The 23,242-nt window shown below is 41.5% G+C and overlaps 1 protein-coding gene across 5 annotated transcripts in view; it reads left to right on the plus strand.

Annotated features, from left to right (window-relative positions):
* LOC118506961 (lachesin) overlaps positions 1-23,242 on the plus strand; it is a 92,647-nt gene that overhangs the window by 11,698 nt on the left and 57,707 nt on the right. For 4 of the 5 annotated variants that reach the window (XM_036044782.1, XM_036044785.1, XM_036044784.1 and 1 more), the window contains 2 exons: positions 1,471-2,632; positions 12,289-12,627. In XM_036044782.1, the coding sequence (XP_035900675.1) occupies positions 2,521-2,632; positions 12,289-12,627 (451 nt within the window). In that variant the 5' untranslated portion in view covers positions 1,471-2,520. Of the gene's footprint in view, positions 1-890; positions 1,143-1,470; positions 2,633-12,288; positions 12,628-23,242 lie in introns of all 5 variants that reach the window. The other variant, XM_036044783.1, reaches the window with a different exon arrangement.

The following is a 23,242-nucleotide window of genomic DNA, read 5'->3' on the forward strand; positions in this document are numbered from 1 at the left end:
ACGATTAACATAAGATTCAAAGTTCGGGTTTGCCATATGAAGACAGGTGTCGCTCATACCGCTGGACCACCCTTATATTGCCATAACGACATATTAAGAGTTTCAAATATTGTTGAATATTATTTTGTTTTATTTCCTCATATGCAGGACTTGTTGCATACTCACTTTATTAAAAGCTGTTGTATTTTTGCGAATTAGTTGTATTTTTTGACAGAATACTCAACTCATATAAGCTTAATCCATCCCGTTTCGATTCGTACGCATTTTGTCTGTTATTCTTCATTCGAACGTTGAAAATAATATTCATAAATTAAGGTGAAATATCTTTACTCATACAATGTTCAATTGAACATTGAGCAGCAATGAGTCGCAATAGGTTGATACGTGGGTAGACGCCAACCCGGTAGAAACAACCCGTCGGCTTATTTTTTCTTCTCACCTTTTTTGCAGCTGTAATCACGAACGGCCTACCAATTTCTGATTTTTTTCACTACATAGTATTTGTAGCTGGAAATCCATGTCTTCGTACGATGGGAGGACTGCCCGGATGATATTCAATGTCCTGTCGTGGCGTGTAACAGATCAGCGCTGCTACCGTTTTGTTGTTCAATGCCTGTAGATTAACAAGTTGTAGGCCGTTAGTTGTAAAAACCATCACAGATTTTTTTAGCGATACCGCCAAAACTGTCCTTAAAGAACACAAAAATGTTTATCAGATTAGTACACATTCGGAGGAAAGATCATCTGACATTTCCACAAAACAAAGCTCAAGATTTCTTCTCAAATCACTTATGTATATATTTGTTTGCTTTCAACTATATGCATGTACCTGCAATTTTTCTCCTTAATCCAAATCTAAACAAAATCCTCTACTTCTCTCTATTCCACAGATCCTGACGCTCCAGCCAGACCATTGCGAACATCCATTCCAGCGAAAAGAGCTCACTCGCGCATGTCATCCGATTGAGTGGTTAATGGCTTAAGACAAAACCCGACCGGTTGTTAGGCCAAACCGCTCAATGTACGAATGCACCATCCCACGAGAGAGTTAAAGAAGCATGAAAAGTAGTCCCGTTTCACGCTAATCCCACCCGATGTGCCGGGAGACAAATGCGACAGCTTAAGATCATCGAACAACATTGGTTTGTGCTTTTGATCCAATCAATCGCAGCCATCGACGGCGATTGTCTTTCGTTGCCATCCGTCGGTCCGGCTTGTAGTTGTATGTTGTCTAGCTACGGCAGAAGAAAAAGAACGATGAAATCCACTTTCCATTTTCCCGGTTTGCACATAGACCGATGAAAGGCTATAGCTGTAGAATACCCAGGTCACAAACACGCTCGCCCCATCGCCATTGTACGGTGAAAAGTGATTTTTCGCGTAATGCTAAAGGATTAGCGGATGTGGTTCGAGAGCAACAGAGTGCATTCGTTCTGATTTTTTCCTTCTATTTTCCCTTTTCCCCCACAGTGCCAGCAACAGTGAAAGCGTACGGAAATGTATGCAAACGGTCGATATGCGCCTGTGTGTATGTGTGTGTTAACACGGTGTGGTAAAACGTGATCGTTCTAAGAAAAACTTTCGGTACAGGTTTTTTTCGGGTCGCATTGAGAAAATCGTGAAGCAAAGCATAAAAGGCAATCTTCGATTGTGCAGCAGGAAAACTCGTGACCCGCCGTGCGTTAAATGTTCCGGAAAATCTAGTGTGTTTGTGTGAGAGTGTGAGTGCTGTTTGTTCCTTTTCTTCTTCCATTTGATTTGCTTTCTTCGGTTCAAGTTCCGATCGGGAAGTTTGTGAATGTGAAAGATTCCCAATCCACTGAGCTGGTTTCCGTTTTATGCTCGCTGGCGCATTCCCCCCGCCGGGGGATTAGTGGGTACGTGTGTGCATGTGTGGTAAGTGGCAGGGCGTGGCGCTGGTGATGGTGGTGGAAGTGGAGAAAATGTGTGCTCTTAGCTGGCAACCGTGTTCCGGCAGGCCTAATGGAGGGAACAGTGTGAAAAATCGCCGTGAGTGAAAAGTGTTGTTTATTTTATTCAAATCTACACCCGGAAACGGGCAAAACCGGGTAAAAGCGGGTAGAATCTATCGGGATGGCACCGGAAGCTTTCCGCCCCGTGCCCGTGCTGTGTTGCGGTGTGTTTGTGCGCTTACTTTTCCTTTCGAGCGCGTAACAGTGCCGGCGAAGGATTTAAATCGTGACGCGATCGTTTAAAGTGTAAAAGCGCCCACCCAACCCACCATCCAGCCCACCATTTTCCGGGTTTCCGATTTCCAACGAAGTGGTGCCGGTAAGGTAAAAGCACCTTACTACCTTCGCCGAATCAAGAGTCGTTTTTCAAGGAAGCACCAGCGGTCGGGTTAAACGTTCGAACCGTGGTTTGTTGTGCTGGGAAAAGCGGGGGGAGAGGGTCGATTCGTGGGGGGTGGAGAAAGCAAAATAAAAACTCTTGTACGCTGAATGTAAAATCGGTTTTTACGGGTAGAATTGAACGTGTCAGAGCGCAGGAGTCGATTCGATGCTTTTACGCCGGCCGCCGACAATGGAGACGGTTTGCATGCAAATTGTGTTCGTGCTGCTGCTGTTGATAGTTCACCGGCTGGATGGTTCGCTTTCACCGGCGCTGCAAGGTAAGTTTTCCACTTAAGATGGGCGATGATTTTTGCTGTTGTTCGGTGCGCTGAAGGTTTGCTGGTGGGCGGTGGGAGAGTGTTTTTGTTGTCGGGTAAAGATTTTAATTTAAATTCTTGCAAAGCATTCATTTGATGCTGCTGTGTGTCATACTTGTTTCAAGTTTCCACACGTCAGTTGCAAATTTCCATCTGGACGAGAAACATTTGTGTAGGAACGCAGTAAAGTGAACTATATGAAATTTTATTATAATTTTAGCGAATGAAAATGTCAACGCTTTTCCGTGCACTTGACCAAGCAAACATTCACATTGAGAAAATAGTGGAAACAATCAAATGTTTAAGCTCACCAGTGCCGAAGATAAGGGTAAACGATGATTTGAATTTTGAGTACGGTTTAACGACGGAATGGTTGTCTAGATAGACAAAAAAATCTGGAAGAGATTCTCGCAACTGTATCGTTAGAGCTTCTTGAAGACCTGTCCAGGCAGTCTTAGAAAATCTTGCACATTGTGAAATCAAAGTTGCAGTGAATGGTGCTCATTTAACGCGCATGACATGAATAGACGACCTATTACACTTAAACAAGGGAAGAAGGGTATGAGAAATATCGATGAACGTTTCTTAAAATTGTTTGCTGAATCCAGTACAAATGAAATAAAAGAAAACTATTCACTAAAATGTATACATTGCGGCCAGATACCTGAGTACAGAAATTTTTAGAAATTGACAAATCATTTTCTTAAAAGCACAAGTACAATCAGTACATTGAGGCAGCCCGGTGGCCAAAGCGACAGCGGCTCTGGTCTTTACACGGCACGACCGCGGTACAAATCTCATTCAGACCACCTCCCAGTACGCAGGGCTATAGCTACCTTGCTACGGGTAAAATTATGAAACAGAAAGCCAGAAATGGTATCCCGATATCTTTCGAGGTTGTAGTGTTCAAGAAAAAAACAGTATATTAAACAGCTCGATAAGCTCGGAGTTAAACGACAAATAACCTTGGGAACTATGTGGACAGCGAGTTGACTACTGTTCAAAATCTAAACTCCTTCTTCATTATCACATTTGTGTAATATAAAGTTCTAGACGTCTTCAGATCTTTCAGAGGATCTTCTTTGCTATTCTTCAAGTAGATCTCTCCAACTAGTATTCCTCTTTTTATTGTACGACTATACGAGTTTTGCACTAATAACTCTCGCAATATTTTCTCGTAAGCTGGTCATGTCTATAAGATAGCATCAGAAGGCTTCAGCCTTACAGACTTTATCTAGGCCACCTTCTTGGATAGAGAAGCAGCTATGGGTCTTACTTGAGAAGAAGTGATGGTGTTGATTTAACCACATCAGGATGTAGGATTTGTATATGTAGGCGCTTGAACTAGAAGTCACCATAAAGTCTATTTATTGGGCTTTTACTGGCAAAACCCAGATGATGTTATCCTGCCCACGGCGAAGAACAAAATGGTTTTGGCACACACAAAGAAAAGAGTGTGCTATTTCTATCAAAATTATCTCATTTTAATCATACAAGACCAGTTTTTTTCTTGTAAATCACCGCCAATGAAGGTTGCGTGTAATGTTTAGTAGTTGTTCTTGCAGTATTAAGTAACAAGATATTAAAGTAGGTGTAACCTATCGAAAAAGTAATGCCAAAGAGTTTGCTTCTTAGTCTTAATTTTGGAATGATCTATCTGTCTTTGATGGGTCTTTTACGTGTGAACGACGCACCCATTAAGCCTCTGAAACTTCAATTTAAAAGACACAACCAACTGTAGTATGCCTTAAATTAAACTAGCTATGAATCGGCCTGTATAAGACACTAAATTTGAAAAAAAAAACATATTGTATGAAGTTTTCTTCAGGAAGAGCTAATTAAATGGAACCTGGAAAATAATTCAGTCGCACGATACGTATCACAAAATCTCCTAACGAGCATTATTTCATTAACTTTATGCGTATTCAATCAGCATTACAACAACATTAAGCATTAATTTTTATCAATGCTCGATAAAATCACGTTTCGTTTGATCACCACTTCGAAAGGAATCATTTCATCAATTAAAAAGCTCTTTTGCTGAGAGCGGTGGTCTGCTGGCAGCGGTGGTTGGTAACATTTAAACGAACTCGGTTTCAGTGTCAAACTGACTCCTAGCTCTACCCAAAGCGTATGTGTTATGTGGCAAGTTACTTTTCAGAATGAACGCCTTCACACTTACTGTGAGGAGTTGCTTTTCCTTCACACAAATACGCCTTACTGCTCTTTCTCGGTCGGTTTCGGCATGTGGCATAGTTCGTTCCCAAAGTAAGGAGTTGTCAAATTATAAAAAGATTACATACTTCCGAGCTAGTCCACCGCCTGGACACGTTCCTCGGTGCGTAGAGAGTTGTTTGGTTGCATTTTATTTCCAACACTGACCAGACATTGCAGTAGAGGTTGCTGTTTGTGGATGGTAAACTTTCCTACCGGGAACCCGTACTCCAGTCGTTCCCGGTTCCCAGTTCCCCCGAGTCGGTAGCTTTTTCGACCAGCGTTTTCCGACCAGACAGGTCCGTGTTGGTGTTTTCCATTAAGCACCGAAAAGTGTACAACATGGCAAGCATATCCAGCGTATCGTGTAAGTGGCAGGACTGTGGCAGAGGGGTTACTGTTGCTCGGTGTACCGCTCACCGGTGTTACTGGCCCGGAGTTTGGAGTGGACCGAGAGAAACATTTCATTCATGTTTATTCTCCAATTAATTCATTAGCTTTATGGAGATGAAACACCAGCACGGCACACTTACGTCGCTGTCTGGATGGAGTAGGGGCGTGGACAGGGCTTGGGACAGAGGGTTACACGCCAACACGGAAAACATTTACAAAGTTCCGCCCGTGTGTTGAAGAGGAAATTGTAGCTAACAACTGACACTATTGTTGCAGTCAAATGGAGCATCAGCTCCATTGTTTGTGGGGCGTAACATATTGTAAGGGAGAAAGACGATATGCTGCCATCGTTTTGTAAACAGAAATGTAGTTTCAAACAGGGAGAGCTTAAATTTGGTTGTTTGGTGAGCTTTTGTTGGTGTTGAAATTAATGGTCTGTCTTTTGATGTAATTTCTTGTGAGGATTATTGGATTTTTATTGCTTTCTCCTATTGCATGTAACTATAACGATTACAAGAGCATGCTTTCCGGAGCATTTCATATTTTATTGGTTTAACAAGATTGAGCTTTGATAGTTGCAATAAACAATATAGTTTCTTGAACAAATTTCACCTATTCGGGAAGCTTGTTCACCAATTCTTCTACCGCCAATAAGTTTGAAATCAAAAACTGACTCTGCCAAAAAAATTCCTAACATTGAATCTGTTCTGATTATCCAGATTCTGATTTGCCTTGAAAATCGACTTCCAGCCAAACAAAACAACCGTCCAAAGGTTCTGGGAAAAACCGGATCAATAAACAGTTGGCAATCCTGAAAGGCACTCGATCGGCGAGCGAAAAATTTCTGTTTTGCCCGGAAACCTCCATGTCTGTAAATGGCTTCTTCGTTTAAAGCGACTTCTCCGTCAGACGACCAGGAAAGCCACACAAAGTCAACCGGAGCGATATGCTTCGGGACGTGAACATCAAGTGCCCTACAAATTGTTTTCCCACCGTACCTGTCGCGTAGCTTTGACTGAGGTACGGCGAATGGTGCCATGATCGGTAAACACTTTTACACGCGAATCTAAGAATACGAGGCATCGTTTTGCTTCATCCAACGATAAATGCAACAGAGTGATAGTGTTAAGACGCTTTTGAGATGAGAAAAGTTATTATTGACTCCCTTAATGATGTCGATATTTTATAAATAATTATGGAAAAAGGCCCTTACATCGTGAGAGATCTCTCATCATCCGGTAAACTAGAGTGCACATGCCGTTTTTATCGAATCATTTGATTGTTTTATGTCAAAACTGTCCCAATTCCGATTAGAGGCTTGTAGTATCCATATTCTACCGTATGCGTGATGATGTTTGCAGCATCGAGTAGTGTTAAAATTTCAAAAATTCTCAACTATTTTCGTTTTCATTTATTCAAAAGGGCAGTGTTTCTTATAGTCTCACACTATGTTAATTTGTTTTGCTGCATTTACGGCCTTTCTGGAAGTCCTCATCCATTTCTATACAGGTACGGGTGATTGTTTTTCTGAGGCTTGCTGTACTCGTGTGGCGTTTAGAACAGGCCTTGTCTTCCACGGCGCGCCATATTCAGTAATACAGCGGATTTAGATCGGGATATGATTACGGCCACATATACTTCGCCGAGTACGGATATTCAGCCTGATCATGAACGTCGAACGGCAAAAAAGCTTCCTCAAAAAGCTCAATCAGTATCATAGCAGTGTTCGAGCTGCCGTTCGAATAATAACCGGAACTTTCATTCGACGAATGTTTGACATGAAATATGCTGAAATCATTTTCCTTTACAGCGTTTACTCGCTGAAATCGTTTTTAATTCAATTTGACGATATTTTTCCTTTTCCAGTATTTTATTTGTACTTTATCGCTCTCTGTAAACCAAATGGTCATGCAGAATTGTTTACATTCCCACTGGTCCTGTCGAGCAGTTTCCGCACAAGGTCCTCAGCTTTGTACCCAATTTTGTGCTCGTGTGCAACATTCCATATTGCTATCCCTCTTTGCCAGTACGGCAATGATCGTCTGTGCTGCTCTGTCAATTCTTCCACAGCCTGTGTCGATGTGTATACGTGTGTATGCCACTGCTCGACCGTGTAAACGCGCGGTATTGGTATGTATTGTCGCGTCGGTGTAGACTTGACAGGTACGGTGCCGGCACGGAAACAAACCATTGGCCGCAGTTGCTGTTATGGATTAGAGTTGTGTTTAGGCAAAGCAAATTTGCCAGCCAAAACATCCGCGTCACGTCGAGATCGCTCCTGTATCGGAGGGACCGTCGCATTAATCAATTGTGTTAAAAATTTGCGGGAAAAACGTAGTGCAATGAAAGCCTTTGGCACTCTTTCGGAGCCGGCGTAGGAAGCTTCCGGATGTGTTTCGGAGCCGGCATCGGATACTATCGGAGTGTTTAAAGAGGTGGATGAGGTCTCTGAGGGCCAAAGCCTCTTTTAATAAATGATTTAAAAAAGAGCTGTTTTGTTTGTGAAGCAAATAGTGGCAAGGCGAAAGAAAACACATATCACAATACATACAAACAGCGTGATCACACACACATGTATACCCCAGGAGCGCAAACGCTCACGCACACCACCCCATAAGCCCGAATCCGAACGTCCTCAGAATGTCCTCAGCCCATGTAAAAACGTCCTCAATTTTGTATGGCCGGCGGGCTTGTGACACAAAATTAGGACGTTGCATGCGGATTCGAGCACTTGTATGACGAGTGGGTTTTAGGTCCGGTTTGACAGCTCAGAAGCCAGTTTGACAACCAAACAAGCTCAAAAAATCGATGTGACATTCGTCGATTCGAATATGTTGGATGATACCAAATTTTCTGCCGTTCGATTCGACGTCTCCATTCGATTCGACTGCCGTTCGACGTTCATTATCAGGCTGATTGTTCCTGCAACCGTTTCTGAGAGCAGTTCGAGGTGTAGCACTGAGCCCCATCTTGAGGAAACACAACGTTTGGCGTCGGGCCATACTTTTCTTTGATCTACTGAAGAATGCACTTACTTAGAATCCCAATGTAGACCTACGTGTTGACCTAATCGCCTTCTGCAATGAACGCTGAGTCCATTGTTTGCTATAGGAAGCCAACAATCCAAACATCATAACGCTAACTTCTTTTAACGGATAAGAACTAATATTGGGGCGTTCCGTTAGTTGAGGCAACAGCCGAGGTCTTCACACGGCAGGAACGGGATTCAAATCCTATCCCATCCAGACCGCCTCCCCGTACGCCGGACTGACTATCCAGCTACGGGTAAAATCAAGTCACAGGAAGCCAGAAATGGTAGGCCGAGACCGCCCGAGGTTGAAAAGTCAAAGAAGGAGAAGAAGAAAAACTAATATTGGTTCCGGTAATATTGATAAGCATATTCTCCTCGGTGATCACGATCTTGCATCTTTCGACTCTAAACTTACAAATGCAGTTGGTAATCATGTGAGCCTTTTCTGTGCCCTCGATTTCGACCCATAATCTTCCTTTACCGGAGCTTCCGTGTCATGAAGTCACCGATCGCAATTTTCTCTATAGAACGCACTGGAATCACGCGAATGTTACTTTTGATATCAGCGATGACTTTCAGAACCTGAGCTATCCTCGATCGACCTGTGGCAACCTTCGCGGATAGTTATGCTTTCTTTTCTTGGTGGAAACCCCGTTTGACGGTCCGTCACAACACTTCAACGGCGACGGAAATAACTTTGCTTTTCATGATCTTTGAGTGTCCCGCTGCCAAAGATAAGGCATTAATGCCTCCAATGCGTAAGTGAGTCACGTCACTTCAAAGACACCCAGCCCATTCGACACGCCGATTAGCATCGCGTTTCCTACCTAGGGTTAAAGCCAGGTATGTCCCCAATGTTCCAGAAAGAAAGATAATGCTCTGGAATATTCACAGCTGTCTGGACAGTCGATTTGAGAAAGAATTGGTTGTGGTTGTCGTTCTCATCAATGGCCAGAGTAATCAGATAAGTAATGTATTACAAAAGAACGTGTTTTGTGTATCTACGACTCGTCCCATAGAAATCGGAACTTTTCACCTGTTTTAAAAGCTGTACTTAAATTCGTTATTTTGATAATGCTATGAAAAAACATTAAAACTTATTTAAAGAGTATTCAAAGCGCTTAATAATGCATGTGAAACGGGTATTTACCAATTAAAACCTATTATCATATCCATCAATTTGAATCATATTGATGATCGTCGTAGCAAGTAATGAATATCTGGAAAAACCAGACACAATTCCCAGAAACACACAGAATAAATTAATATTTTCATTTCGCTTGGATTGTAGTGGATGCCAGAGTATGGCTGTAATGTTGTGGAAATTCTGAGAATTTACCTAGTCTGGATTACAGTCATTCGTCTGCTGTTCGTTACTCGATGTTTGGTGACCTTCACCAGTTGCATCAAACCAACTCACACAACCTGGACCTTGGTCGATCATCCTCGTGCCGCTCGTGTCCAGTGATTGTATCTAGCTAAAGCTTCTATCCAGGTCGAACAAACTTCACTCAGCCCTTAGTGCTGTTGGTCACAAAGAAATTGTTCTCATGAAGAAATTGGACCTCGCATAACAGGACAAAAGGAAGCGTCGTTTTAGAATTCGATAAACTTTTGCCCTATTTTTGTTCTTCCCACATCCCCAAACCTCAGCCCCATGAATCCTAGACTGTACTGCCTTGCCTTTTTTTCGTCGTTACAGTCCACTGTTCATTTGATTCGGTTGGCTCAAAATTGTGGGGCTTTCGTGTATTTTAATGCACCGTGCTTACCCTCTCCATCTCGTGGCTTCACTGATTTTTGTCTCAAAAAAATGGCCCGAGTTGAGCTCAAAAACTGTATCGTTCTCCTGTTCTGCTTCCAAACTTCCAGCCCTCCCTTTCCCCGTTGTCCGGCACCGGAAGCCGTACTCGGTGGTTTTGTGTTTTAAAATTATTCATCAACTTCGGCCACCGGAAGTAACGGAACGATAAAGCCAGAGATAAATCTGAAAGCATTTAGGTGCGCTGTGACCCCATGAGCACATCGTGCGAGGTCATCGGTGAAGGGGGACAGAGCAGTACAGGGCGAGTGGCCAGGGCAGTCTGCCGGTCGGAAAAACCGAAATGGGGTGGTGAAAACTTTCATATGAATATGTTAAACGAATGTTACGGCATTTTCCGGTCCGGCCCAGGCCCAGCCCCGGTCGGGCTAGACGGCAGAGACGGCACTTTCTATTACATTATGAGGTGGCGGGTTTTCGGTGGTTGGTGGTTGTGCGGTGCGAGGTTGTGGGTCCGGCTGTATGGACCAAAGGATTTGTAGATAAAATCCCCCAACTTTGCAATCAAAACCCTTTTTTCTCCGTCGAACGGATAAACCTCGAGGCCCGGGTCGAGGGATAAAGTTTTGGCTATGGCTTCAATTAGCGTAGGTTATTTCGTTTCGTCGAGCAAATAGGAGAAAAACCCTCTCGGAGGGGAGATTTTGGGAAAAACAAAAAAACCGGGCCTATAAAATGTGTATTTGTGTGCATGAAAGAAAAGTCAATAAGGATCAGGATTTTTGGGAAAATGTGAAAATATTCATTTGCATTATTTACTCAAGACGGAAAAAATCATTTATGCTAAACCAAATATGAGTGGAGATTGAACAGTAAAGCAATAGTTATGGAATATTGCTTTTTATTCACAGGATAATAAGGATTGAACTTTTGAAACGAATTGGATTGTTTGAACTTTTAAGTAGAAGAAATTAAGTATTATATTACTTAGTCATATTACCATGAGAATGACAAAAAGATACTCAAGAGCGGTATATCGATTCATCGCACAGGAAAGTGTTCCCACTATCTCAAACTAAATTTGACAAAAATCGACTTTATTGATTCATCAAAATCGGCACCAACGCACTGTATAATTTCAGAAGGTGGGTATTTTTGCTTTCTAAATACAAAAAAGTTGCAGCAAACAACCACATCCGCGTAGAGCTTCAGGCACTCGATTATAAAGATTTCTACTAGGTTTGACTGATAATTTTGTTTCTTGTTTATGCTGAATTTTCGTGACAACTTGAACAGTTTACGAATGTTGTTTGGCGGACGAATGAAATTGACAACTATTAACTTGAAAAATGGATTCATTATTCTGACTTTTATTCATCAAAGCATTTAAGATGAGAGGTGCGATTCTATTGCATTTATCAATGTTTTTTCTCAACAGTATTGTTGATATTTTGAAAAGATCAAACCTTAAGCATTCTTGTATCTCGAACTAACCGTAATACCTGTACTTTGATATCACTTTTTATGGAGAATTTATCCATCTTTTCAGAAAATATCCAAATGCAAGGAGCTATTAAATTATTTATTTATTTATTAAATATGACGGTCCGATGCCGTATAAGCTATTAATATTGCTAGATAATAATTTTATTTTTCAACCGAGCATTCCCGAAATATGGCAATTAGCTACGAGGAAATGCCTAGTTAATTTTATTTAAATGTTTTTTTTTTGAAGTTTAATACTCAGTCACCATATACAGTGGTGACAATATGGCATCGGACCGTAATACTTAATTAATAAATAAATAATTTTATTTTTCCCCTTCTGCCACTAGAGCCTCAAGAGGTCTTCCATTTCTAATTACCTTGACTTGGTTTTGCCTATAGCTGAATAATTAGTCCAGCTGAAAATGAAAACCATGAAAAAATGACTTTTTACTCATTTGTATATTTTTAAACCGCACTGTACATTTTCATGTTTTTCCTCAGGTTTGCTTTACAAAATTCAAGTACATTGCATTTTTTCCATATGATAATAAAGTTTCAACTAACTTTTTCCTCTTATTCTTTGGCTCTACAACTAAGAAATGAACGAGGGCAAGTTATAAACTTCTGTTTAAATTTATTAAAAAGTCATTAAACTATGTTCACTGTTCATCCACCACTGAAATTTATAAATCTCATAATGACGCCGATTTTTCTTTCTCATTCCCGCAGATCTAAATCAGTCGCAGCAGCTCCCGGTCGACCTAGAGCCCGAGTTCGAGGGCACGATCCAGAACATCTCGTCCCCGACCGGCCGGGAAGCGATCCTGACCTGCTCGGTCAAGAACCTCGGCCGCTACAAGGTCGGCTGGTTGCGGGCGTCCGACCAAACCGTGCTAGCGCTGCAGGGCCGCGTCGTCACGCAGAACTCACGCATCAGCGTGGTCCACGAGGACTTTCGCACGTGGCGATTGCGAATTCGACAGTTGCGTGAAACGGACCGGGGCTGCTACATGTGTCAGATCAACGCCAGCCCGATGAAGAAGCAGATCGGTTGCATAGACGTGCAAGGTGAGTGTGCCCTCCATTCCTTCAATGCAATCGACCCGAAAGCCGTCAAGTGGGAACCCATTTTGCTTGAATCGTTTGAAGCAAGAGGCGGGTAAAAAACCACCAGGAAAACAAAGAACAAAATCCCGCCTACTTGAACTCGAAGCTTGACCGGCATTTCAAGAGCATTTTCCCAGTGTATGTGCCTAGTGAACGCATTTTTTCCACCCCCTTACTTACTTCTGTTCTCAGCCCCCGAAAATTCCATCACAGCGATGCGTTTATGCGTGGTACACCTATCGACACGGTTCACGCGTAGCACGTGGCTGTGTGGAGCACAAAATTAAATTAAATATTGACCGTGCACCATTGTGTGCGGGTACGGTTGAAGCATCCTTCACGTGTTTGTGCGAGCGGGCGTGTGTGTACACATGTGAGTTTGGCAAAAGTTTTACCGTACCCTTGCACTTCCTGGGGACGAGCAGGGGACTGGGGAGTTGGGCAGGGTAGGAGTATGTAGGACGGAACTATGTTTTTAATTAAAATTGTATTATCCGACCGGGCGGTGAGGATCGAACGCGCAAAGTTCGATTGACGGAACCGTTCGAAGCGAAGGTCTTCCAGTGTATCTGGGGACATGCAGGCTCAGGGAGTTGCTGGTGGCTGCAGCAACGTGGTATGTTAAATTTAGAAATATTTGCATCGATTCCGCACCTCATCGATGATGTTACGATTTAGAAAACGAAATATGGAGAGTTGTTCCCTCTTCATCGCCCTCTATTTCGCCCTAGCTCAAGCAATCAGCAAAACTTTTCCCGGATAGTAGCAGAGAGTTCGGGTAGACAGGGATGAAAAACAATTTTTAAAGTTGGGCTAATAAGCCGAATGTTTCATATCAAGGTCAATGGTTAAAATCGAAAAAACAAAGGCAAGCGCAGTTAGTCGACGGCAATGTCACTACTACACAGTGCCAAGCAGTCCATTTGGGCTCAACTCGATCAGAGCCCTATACCAATAGTTTGTACTAAACTTGAAGCAAAACGCTAATCCGTCGCAGATTCGCAGATGAAATTGAAATTTTGTACAGTTCCTCGTATTTATCAAGGCTACAATCTGGACTCTAACAAGGTGTTAATAGTTGCTTTAACAGCCGGAAAGCGTAAGATATTGTGCTATCATGCCGATAGCGCTCTTTGAACACAATGCGAAGGAAGTTGAACACTATTCAAATCAACGAGATTTATATTCATTAGTCCTCTACAGTGCAGTGTCTAGCCGTTACATTCACTCCATATCCATATCCATTATCCTCCATTATCCAATCGAAGGTCCTGTCATACTCCCTGCAATCTTACATGCATAGATGAAACGTCTGCAGGTCTTGCTCCAGCACGAATATGCTTGAGGTATAGAGGATTCAGGATCGTCTAAGTCAAGGTATCGCACAACTAAGCTTCACGCTTCACACCCTTCTCAGTAAGGACCAGATTCAGAAGAATGTGAAGATTCTTGAATCCAAATGTTTAACATCCTATTTTAACATCCAAATGTGAAACATTCTAAAATTTCAACGTATTGTAAATATTACTTTTGCTTCTAAAAATGGGTTTAGATAAGCTTGGTAGATGTGCTTGGCAATTATCGATAGAAATGATGTATGGGATGATTCCTTTCATGAAGGCAGCTAAGCTCTACTCTACTACCATGAGAAAGATCTGGTTCTACCAAACACTTGTCAGACGAAAGCCTGTGAATGTATTCTAAACGAGCCAATATTTGTAAAAACAATATTTTACCTTAAATTCGTTTATTGTTCGTAGAAAAAAAGTATCGCTAACAAAATATACAAAATAAGTTTAAAATAACAAACAAAACATTAAGTAGTGATGCACAGACAACCTAAACACATCTGGCCCCAGCATCCAACGCATCAGTTGATCACCCCTGATATTAAACATTCCGACAGCACTTAACCCTTAGAGCAGACAAAAATAGCACATAACCAATTTTGCTTCGCCCGTGAGCGACAAGTTAAAGATTCAATATCCACTACTCCGCCCGATAATGAAGGTGGGTGACGTCGACCCATTTAACCGTTAATGCGGGACCCAGGCCGAACACAAGCTCGCCCTCTTCGTCTGCCTCCTTTGTTGTAGCTGAAAATTTGCGAATAGCAAAATCAATATTGAATATATGATTGGAATTTGGGATACAATTTCCCCGAAAGCCGCCCGATGTCCCTTTGCTGGTAGCATAGCCTATCAAGGTGGCAACGAGAACGGTTATCAGTTGGTGGTGGTGGTGGTACGTGACGTACGAGCGGATATAATGCACCCAATACATGCACAATTTCATCGAGATCTTTCCCCCGAGAATTGCGGGTGCAGATCGACAATGAACGTTTATTTCTCGGGCAGGTCCTGCGTCAGGACATTTGCTCTCCGGGGTTGGGGTCGGTTGTGCGAGAAATGTCGGGGATGCTTTCGATTTAGTTTCATTGCTCGCCAGTTCTATCAAACAATTTCTTTTCCTCCATCTCCTCAGTCACGCACGCACGCCAGAACGCAGGGTGAGAAAAGTTGAATGTATGGGATCGTCGAGTACATCGGGGGCTTTGTGTGTGCCGGAATGTTTCCCACCATGATTCCGCTAGATTCCGCCAGATGATCTTTGCCGTGTGTCAAGCATTGTGCCATCCTTGCCGTCGGGTTGTGTGGTTTGAAGGATGAGGATGAGCTGATAACTTGCTCCATTGCATTATCAAAACCTCGCCGAAACGAAGCAGATGCCAGCAGACGGAAAGAATGGCATTTCATCGGAAGAATCAGAACTCAATATAAGCGATGCTTGTTATAAGATTTCGGTTCCATTTCGAAGCATGCTGGCGATGTTCAATAGGTCGGACAGAGATTGAGCTGGCGGCGGCGCCTTCGATTGATATGGAAGCTTTTCTTTGCTGAATGGTGACATTCAAGCGATTGTGTGTTATAAGATGGGCGGAAATTCCTGAATAAACGGTATGAAATGGTGATGCAAAGTGTTTGCAGTATAAAGAACTGGTAAAGCTGTATTATTCTGCTCCGTGTTGAGTGTTGGTTTTGTCGCCTAAGGATATCTTATATTTTTAACTTATTTTCAACATGTTTTCCACTAATAGCCAGAATCGATCGAGTTGTGTGAGGATCCTGATAAGAATACTAACAAAACAGATTCTAAACATCCCCATGACTATTATATCAAGGTTTTTAAAGCTTATCTTTGTACCGGCATAGTTAAACATATGATTGTTTGCCCATACATAATTAGGTCCCTCAGACTACCATAGAATTCCCTGAACGAACCTCTCAGATCACGAGATTACCAGTATTCATTCTAGGTATCAGATTGGTGTTTCTCTGCAACATAGGACGTAAATAACACACATAGAAAAGGACAACATAGTTCAGTTGTAGTCCTCATGTTACCCCTTGTCTAGTGTCATAATCGTTAAACGGTATTATTTTACTGATTATTTCAACGATCGTTTAAAATCCCTCTTTCTGCTCATACTGGCTGTCACATCAAGATTTACCACTCGTTCACTCTTCATGTAGGCAGTTTGTATTCATGGTCTGGGTTGTTCGTTGTCATACTGTACACCAAGAAATGTAGCCTACAAACGGTTGACAGTGACTAGTTTCAATATTTTCTACTCGTCTGTGGACAGGAACTTTTCATAAATTTTAGACAGATCAATGTTTTGTGTAGTTGTCTGTTGCGATAAGTATTTTAAGTGGAACAGATCGATGCCTAGATTTATGTTTTTGGTGCTGAGTTTCTACCCACATTTGAACGCCTTCAAGCGTCCGAGCACCTGTGAGTTAGGAAGCAGTATTTGTTAGGAAGGCCGCTAGTGGTTCGATTATAATATTGATTCTTGCCTCAGTAATCTAAAGATTACAGATTTCTAAAATCTGTTTGTGAAAGCTTTCTTGCTTACAGATAACGTCACGAGAACCTGGCGGATCCACAAAAATCTCCAAAATTCTTGAAATCGACAGATGAAATTTTATGACTAGAACTATTCCACTCAATGGAGGCACTTGATTTTATCACACAGTATGGAACAAATGTGTTGTATTGTGTGTATTAAGCCATTTGGTTCATTTTTTAACATGATAAGTTGCACAAACTAAACTTCAGGCAGCTTAAAAGCAATGCTGGTTACTCAAGCCTTTGGAAAGCTTATATGTAGTTTTGTAGTATATTTGTAGTATATGTAGTATTCAGATTTCAAATTTATGCTACTTACTCGCCCCAACACACCAAATTAAAAGAAATCATAGACTCAACACAGCTACATAAAATATTTACAATCTAAAAGCTTGAGCTCAACTTGATTGATTGTTTTGACCTAGTTCGTACGTACCAGCCGGATTCACTCGTATGAAGAGCGCATAAAAGAGCTCACTAATTCATTAGCATACGAATTGTTCCTTCCTGACGGTAAACCGAAGTCTCAACCAGCAGACAACATGGAAAAGTTGAAACATAATTTGATTTCCGTTTTACCAACTCGTCATAAATGGTATTCAAGTTCATACTTTGTGTAAATAATGCTTCATTAGGCCTTTGCGAAGCTACTTGTGAGTGAGCTTCCAGTGCAGTACACATACTTCGAGCCCATACCCATCCGTTACAAGAACAAATTGCGTATTAATAAAGCAATTCTTCCCAAAATTCAATGTGCTTCGATTGCTTCCATGTTTTTTTTCTCTCTTTCCTTTGGCGAGTCCTCATGAACAAGGACAATGTTGCTTAATGAATTATTCAAAGCCCCTAACTAACCGCAAACGGTCACCGTCGCGTCGAACGAAACGAGCGTGAAAGCGTACCGCAACGGAGCTGTTAGTGTTTGCCGTTAGTAAAGAACACATCACATTGCTGCAGTAACTTGCCACTGATCGGTATTTGCTGTGTGGGTTGGGGTCTTTTTTTCTACCTTCATTCTACATTTACCCTACAAGATGTGCAAAGTTGTGCGACTGGCTTCATTATACCGTTCCGCAATCACCTGCCGCAACACGAACCAACTACGTGCGGGAGCATTTGCTCCTTCCTTTCTGTTCTTATTTGATTTGCGATTTCGATGAATGCAACCAACCCCGGGACCGGAGTATCGACACCGGGAAGGACAACTTAATTATCGACGAGCAAAAGTCGAGTGGTGGAGTCCACCGGCGGTGGAGAAACCCAAAACGTGCCACATTCCACGTGTTGCCGCAACAAATCCGTGTTCGACTACTCCTGCTCGAAGCTAAGAAGTTGCCAAATCCTTTGCTCATCTCATTTACCACAAGGCAGCCGGGCCATGACGATGGATACACACACCGATACACGGCCACAGCCGTACCGTGATTGGCACTGCACGAAGGTGCCTCCCGGCCAAACTATGGCGTAAGAATTTGCTTTCAGGCAACTACCGACACTACCACTCGACGGACTACCATATTTTCCGGACGGTCGGTTTGCGTGAGATGGCGAAAAGTTTACCCATGGTCTTGGGGGTTTCGCTGGCTGAGGTTTTTTTTGCTGTTGTTCTGTGTTGGATATTCTTTTCGATTTGCTTTTCGCATTTTTCGCATCGATAAGGTATGAGAGCGGAGGGACAAAACACCGACCTCGACAAAAATCAGTGAATTATCTCTTTCATTTTCATTTAATTAGCACCTTCCCCAGGGGCAAAGAGGAAACTTGGTCCCAGGATTATTTGCTTTCTATGTGTGAGTGTTTGATTTTTCCCTCCACATTTGTTATGTCTTGTTTGACCTTTGCCGATACTGGTAGCTGTTGGGTTGTTTTCTTTATCTAATTTTCTGCCTCACATAACATGACGTGAATACGGTTTAGTAATGCGTATTGGGGATTGGAGAGTCGTAGGTGCTGTATATTCAACAACCGATCGAGTATTACTGACACTCAAAAGCTTTGATAAGGTGTCTTATAATTTAAGTTATTTACTAAGTATTGAAACAAGCCTGTAATAAACGAACCATATATAAGAGAAAGAAATAGTTTTCGCCATCATCTTCGATCAATCCCCATTATGGAATTAAAGTAAAAATCGAACTGTTTTAAGGCAAATAATCATTTTCTTCATGGTGTGTTTAATTATGTGATGAGTTAGTGCATCGCACCCAGTCATTTAAGAGGTTGATGTACAATAAAAATAAATTCTATATCATTAAAACGAGTTAGCGAACTTCTTTTTATTTTATTTTTTATGGAGTTAAGAAAGACGGAAGCTTCTATCTTCTATGACCGTTAGGCTCAGAGTGATTTTATTTCTAATGTTTTTCCGTTTGGTCGGAGGATAGGGCTGGAAAGTATAAAAGGCGAAGGTATTATGTAAAGTATCGTTCGGATCATAAAATAACAGGTACGTAAGAGATCGATATCTTTATGATCTTCATCTGTTGCAATCGGTCTGCTCTACGGGTAGGACATGATATGGTTAGCGGCATGGTTATTTCGGTCCGTTTGCTGTCGCTTGAACGGATATTGTTTTAGGATCGCGTACAGACACGTTAACTAGTGCTTAAAACGGCATCTGAACTAATAAATCGATAATTTATAGCAAATAAATCCTTCATATTTGATTAAGATCTTCACATCATGCAGTAAAAGTTTTTAAGGAACCTATCAGACATTTAGCATAGTATTTCTTCAATTGAAAGGCCATCACTGCAACTGAACATGAAAATTTCAGTTTTTGGACAAAAATTATTAAAAAAATGCATTGAAAAAACTTGCCAGTCGGCCGATTATTGTAAAATGAAACTAGTGGTAAAATGAAGTATTATTTTTGTAAATTTGCTGGAATTCGGGGGTATTTTGTTATACCTGAAGCAGGAGGTTCTCGCAAACCTCAACAAGACGGTAAGGTGCTGATCCTTCATTCGGAAGGCTCATGTTTTGAAATTTATCATAACCTTTCTCTCACAACTCTGACTATCCAGCTATGCCAGCAATAAGTGCTTTGATTTTTCTTCGTCACTACAACTCCGAGAAGTCTTGACATGTCACCCTCTGGTTTTGTTTAGTCACATTTTGATAATCTGCACCTGCATCTGAACTGCATTTCAGTGCTTCTAAAGAAATTCATTACATGACAAGAAATTAAAAATTTAAATACTTTAGCACTACATAAACTTTGAGACACTTAATTCTTTCACAACAAAACTGCACCATCAGACAAGCAACCAAGGATTGATAAAGAATTCCTTCAAACTGCTTTCGTCCTGCTTTTTCGTCGTATAAACTAAAATTTGTTGAAATGTTTGTGTTAATGAGGCACCAACTCCAAACTGCAATATGCACCTTTATTCTTCATTTTCCCATTCTATGACTCTAACCTGGACTGTATTTATGGTTAGCAGTACGAATAGAAGGAACACAGCAATTTAAATGCACCAAGATTGGTTTTTGTTTGTTCACGTTGTTGCCTCCCAAGACGTGAGATGATGTATTCTGAGTGGTTTTCCTCCAGAAGCTTTCCGGCACTCAATTTTGCATTAATGCTTTTTGTTTTCTGTTGCTCCGGTACATTTTTTGTTTGTCCTTTTTTCTTTATTGATTTGCTCCAGTTTTGCATTGTCAGTCTAGCCCGTTTTGAAGCAAAACAATAGCCCATAGCAAGGAAACTTTGAGCAAGATGAGCATCATACACCGTCGTACAGTTTGTGGCTCTCGATTTGGGCCACTATTTGGGCTGTGAGAAGAAAATGGTGTAGCAAACGGCAGGATAATTTCCCTTTTCCGTATCATCGGGAGCAGAATCGCTGTACAAATTGCTCCTTCGCTTCCCATCTGAATCGTACGAAAAGCAATTGAATTCCAGTTCGAATGCACTTTTCCTGTGTTCGAGTCTAAATAAGCTATTCCCAACAGCAGCAGCAGCATCCGTTGCAACGTTCGAATAATCGACCACACCATACACGATTTTTCTCCACATGATGAATTCGGAGAAGCGAAACAAAAAACCGTCTTGATCTGGGAAATTTTTGCTACTCTCAGCTCCTTTAGAGAGACCAATCGGTTCAATAGAAGAAATTGCATTCCAAAGGCTCCATCCGGCAAAGGGGATGGCAAACTCCGAAAGCGCATGAAAGCATTTGGACCGAATAATTAAGCAGAGCCGTCCGAAGCGGTACTCGAGCCGGCGTGGGATGACTTTATCGAGCGAAGATTATCCCAAGGGCTGTGGGAACTAATCACATTCGGACCCCGGCCACAGCGTGTCAGGTTTCGGTTGTGCTCGAAGAGATAAAGGTCGCTGAAAGGTGGTTAGGGGAGGCACAGGGAGATTGGTATGGTTAAAAAGGGCGGAATAATTAAGTTGTTGAAACGATTCCTGCTGTTGCTGAGGTTTTTGGCTTGGATTTCAATTGGGTTTTTGCTCGTTTTCTTAGAATTTGTTGCAATTATTTCGGACGAGGCTCTAACGCTCGGCTCGATAGTGAAGAAAACATTTTCTCTGTCTCTCTCTCTCTCTCTCTCTCTCTCTCTCTCTCTGCTCTGCTAGTGATTATTTTTGTCCTGTTGGCTAAATATGGCAATTTGTGGTTCATTAGCAGATTTTTCCGTAGTTTTTTTGTTTAATTATTTGTCAAAAACGTCCTGGTTGTTTTAGCCTTTTTTTTTGTCTAGATGCTGTTTATGGTAAAACGATGTTTCAAAGGCATTGATTGAATTTTACAATTAATTTAACTTACTTTTTGAGACAAGGAAGTCTTTTGATAGGGCATGAGTCGAGCATCCTCATAATATGTCTCAATCGCATCATATGTGGATATTCACATTCCTTGTCAGGATATCTTCAGCACCAAACAACCCATTTAGGTCAGAGTTCATGATTCTTCTATAAACTCTCAGCTCGCATACATGTGGTCCATAGCCCCTGATGCTCTAAAATGACGAGTGCTTTAGCGTCTTTGGTCAGGAAAGTCTGAGACTCACGACCCATAGAGTAGAACCGAACGTATCAGAGGTCTAATTGAATCTAGTATTTTGTGTGTTGTTGTAGTCTTCTACAGAAGTTGTAGGGTAGTCTAGTTTGGGGCGTTCAAGTGGTAGGGACGAGGTTGTAGGTTCAAGTGGTCTTCGAGGTTGTTGTGCCTATGAAGAGGAAGGAAGTAATCTTCTGGATTGCAGAAATGTGTGAAGCCCATAGCAAGCATGAGTCCCTGAATAATTAGGCTTCCGATTGCACTGCTTACATAGTTATCTGAGCACACTGTCAACTGTGTTCCTCAGCAGCTGTGTCAGGATCGCATGAAATCCGTTCTGCTGGATTATGTTTCATAGTCCCACCTTGAAGTCAATGAACTATTGTCGCTGGCATTTTTGGAGGATTCCACATTAAGTATAGAATTTTTTGGTTGTCGATTTTTCCTCCAACAAATTCAGCATGTTGACAATACTGCGTCTGTCCGGAGTAATAAATAAATGAATAAATTAAAAATAAATTCAGCATGTTGCAAGCCTCCATCAGAATACGTAATTTCGACAAGCTTTTAAACGCAGCATCCAGGACTAAGATGGGAAAAAAAGTTTGAGTTCAACGTATACAACGTTTTCAGCATCAATATGATATCTTTTGGAAGTAAATCAGTACTGAAGATTGAACCTAAATTAACATACCAACTTTTTTTGATAAGCGAGCCAAGCAATCATTGTTTTACTTTAAAAGAACTATGGTGTTAAGATTCTTCAATATATTTGTAGCTCTAAAGGAATGCAAAGTGAATTTTTTTATGAACTGTGTTTGTAACATAAATGATTTGATTCCATAACTTAAAATCTAAAAACTAATAATAAACTGTATAACCTATTATAAAAAATAATACCTTTGTACCAAATTGGAAAAATTAAATTCCTATAAACTGAAAGTTTCAGTCAACAACATTATTTCTAGAGTATTCGTTTGATAATTGTATCAAAAAATACCCAGCTCTAGAACCTAAGAAACTGTTGAAGACTTCGATCAAGATGCAACTTAAACAAACTGAGGGTTATGAATTTCACGAAACGGAACGAATTATTCGGAAAAGTCTCCGTCGCGTCGAATGTATTTTATGCTCAGTAGACAATAAGCTTTTTGATATTGGAAAGAATTTCCTCCCAACCGACATCCGTCCCTTGGACTATTTATCTAACACATCCACGATAAACGATTCCCCCACGAAGTACAATCCTTTACTTTGCTCGCCTTCCATGAAGGATACATCTCAACGCTAATGAAGAAGACATTGTCTCATACGACTCGTTCTGCAATGAAGTTCATCACAGTCGTAATGAAATGTTGCCCCGTCCCGGGCAGTAGGTATATTAATAGCATTACTTTCAAATACCTTCAGTTGTCATGTCATTCTTAAAATACCTCTCACGAAACGAATACACCAGCGCCTGGAGGCCACAGGACGCAGGGAGGTATAAATAAGCCACCTTCCCCCCAGTTACCAGGCTCACGGAAGGTTCGATAAATATTTGCATAACTTATTTTCTTCTGCCATTCGCTACCTCGCTAGCGTGTAGCGCTAGGAGAAGCCAGCAAATAGCATGCCAACCGGCAGTAATGTTTTTGCGCTAGAAATTC

This window comes from Anopheles stephensi, chromosome 2 (assembly GCF_013141755.1).
Source record: "Anopheles stephensi strain Indian chromosome 2, UCI_ANSTEP_V1.0, whole genome shotgun sequence".
Taxonomy (NCBI): Eukaryota; Metazoa; Arthropoda; class Insecta; order Diptera; family Culicidae; genus Anopheles; species Anopheles stephensi.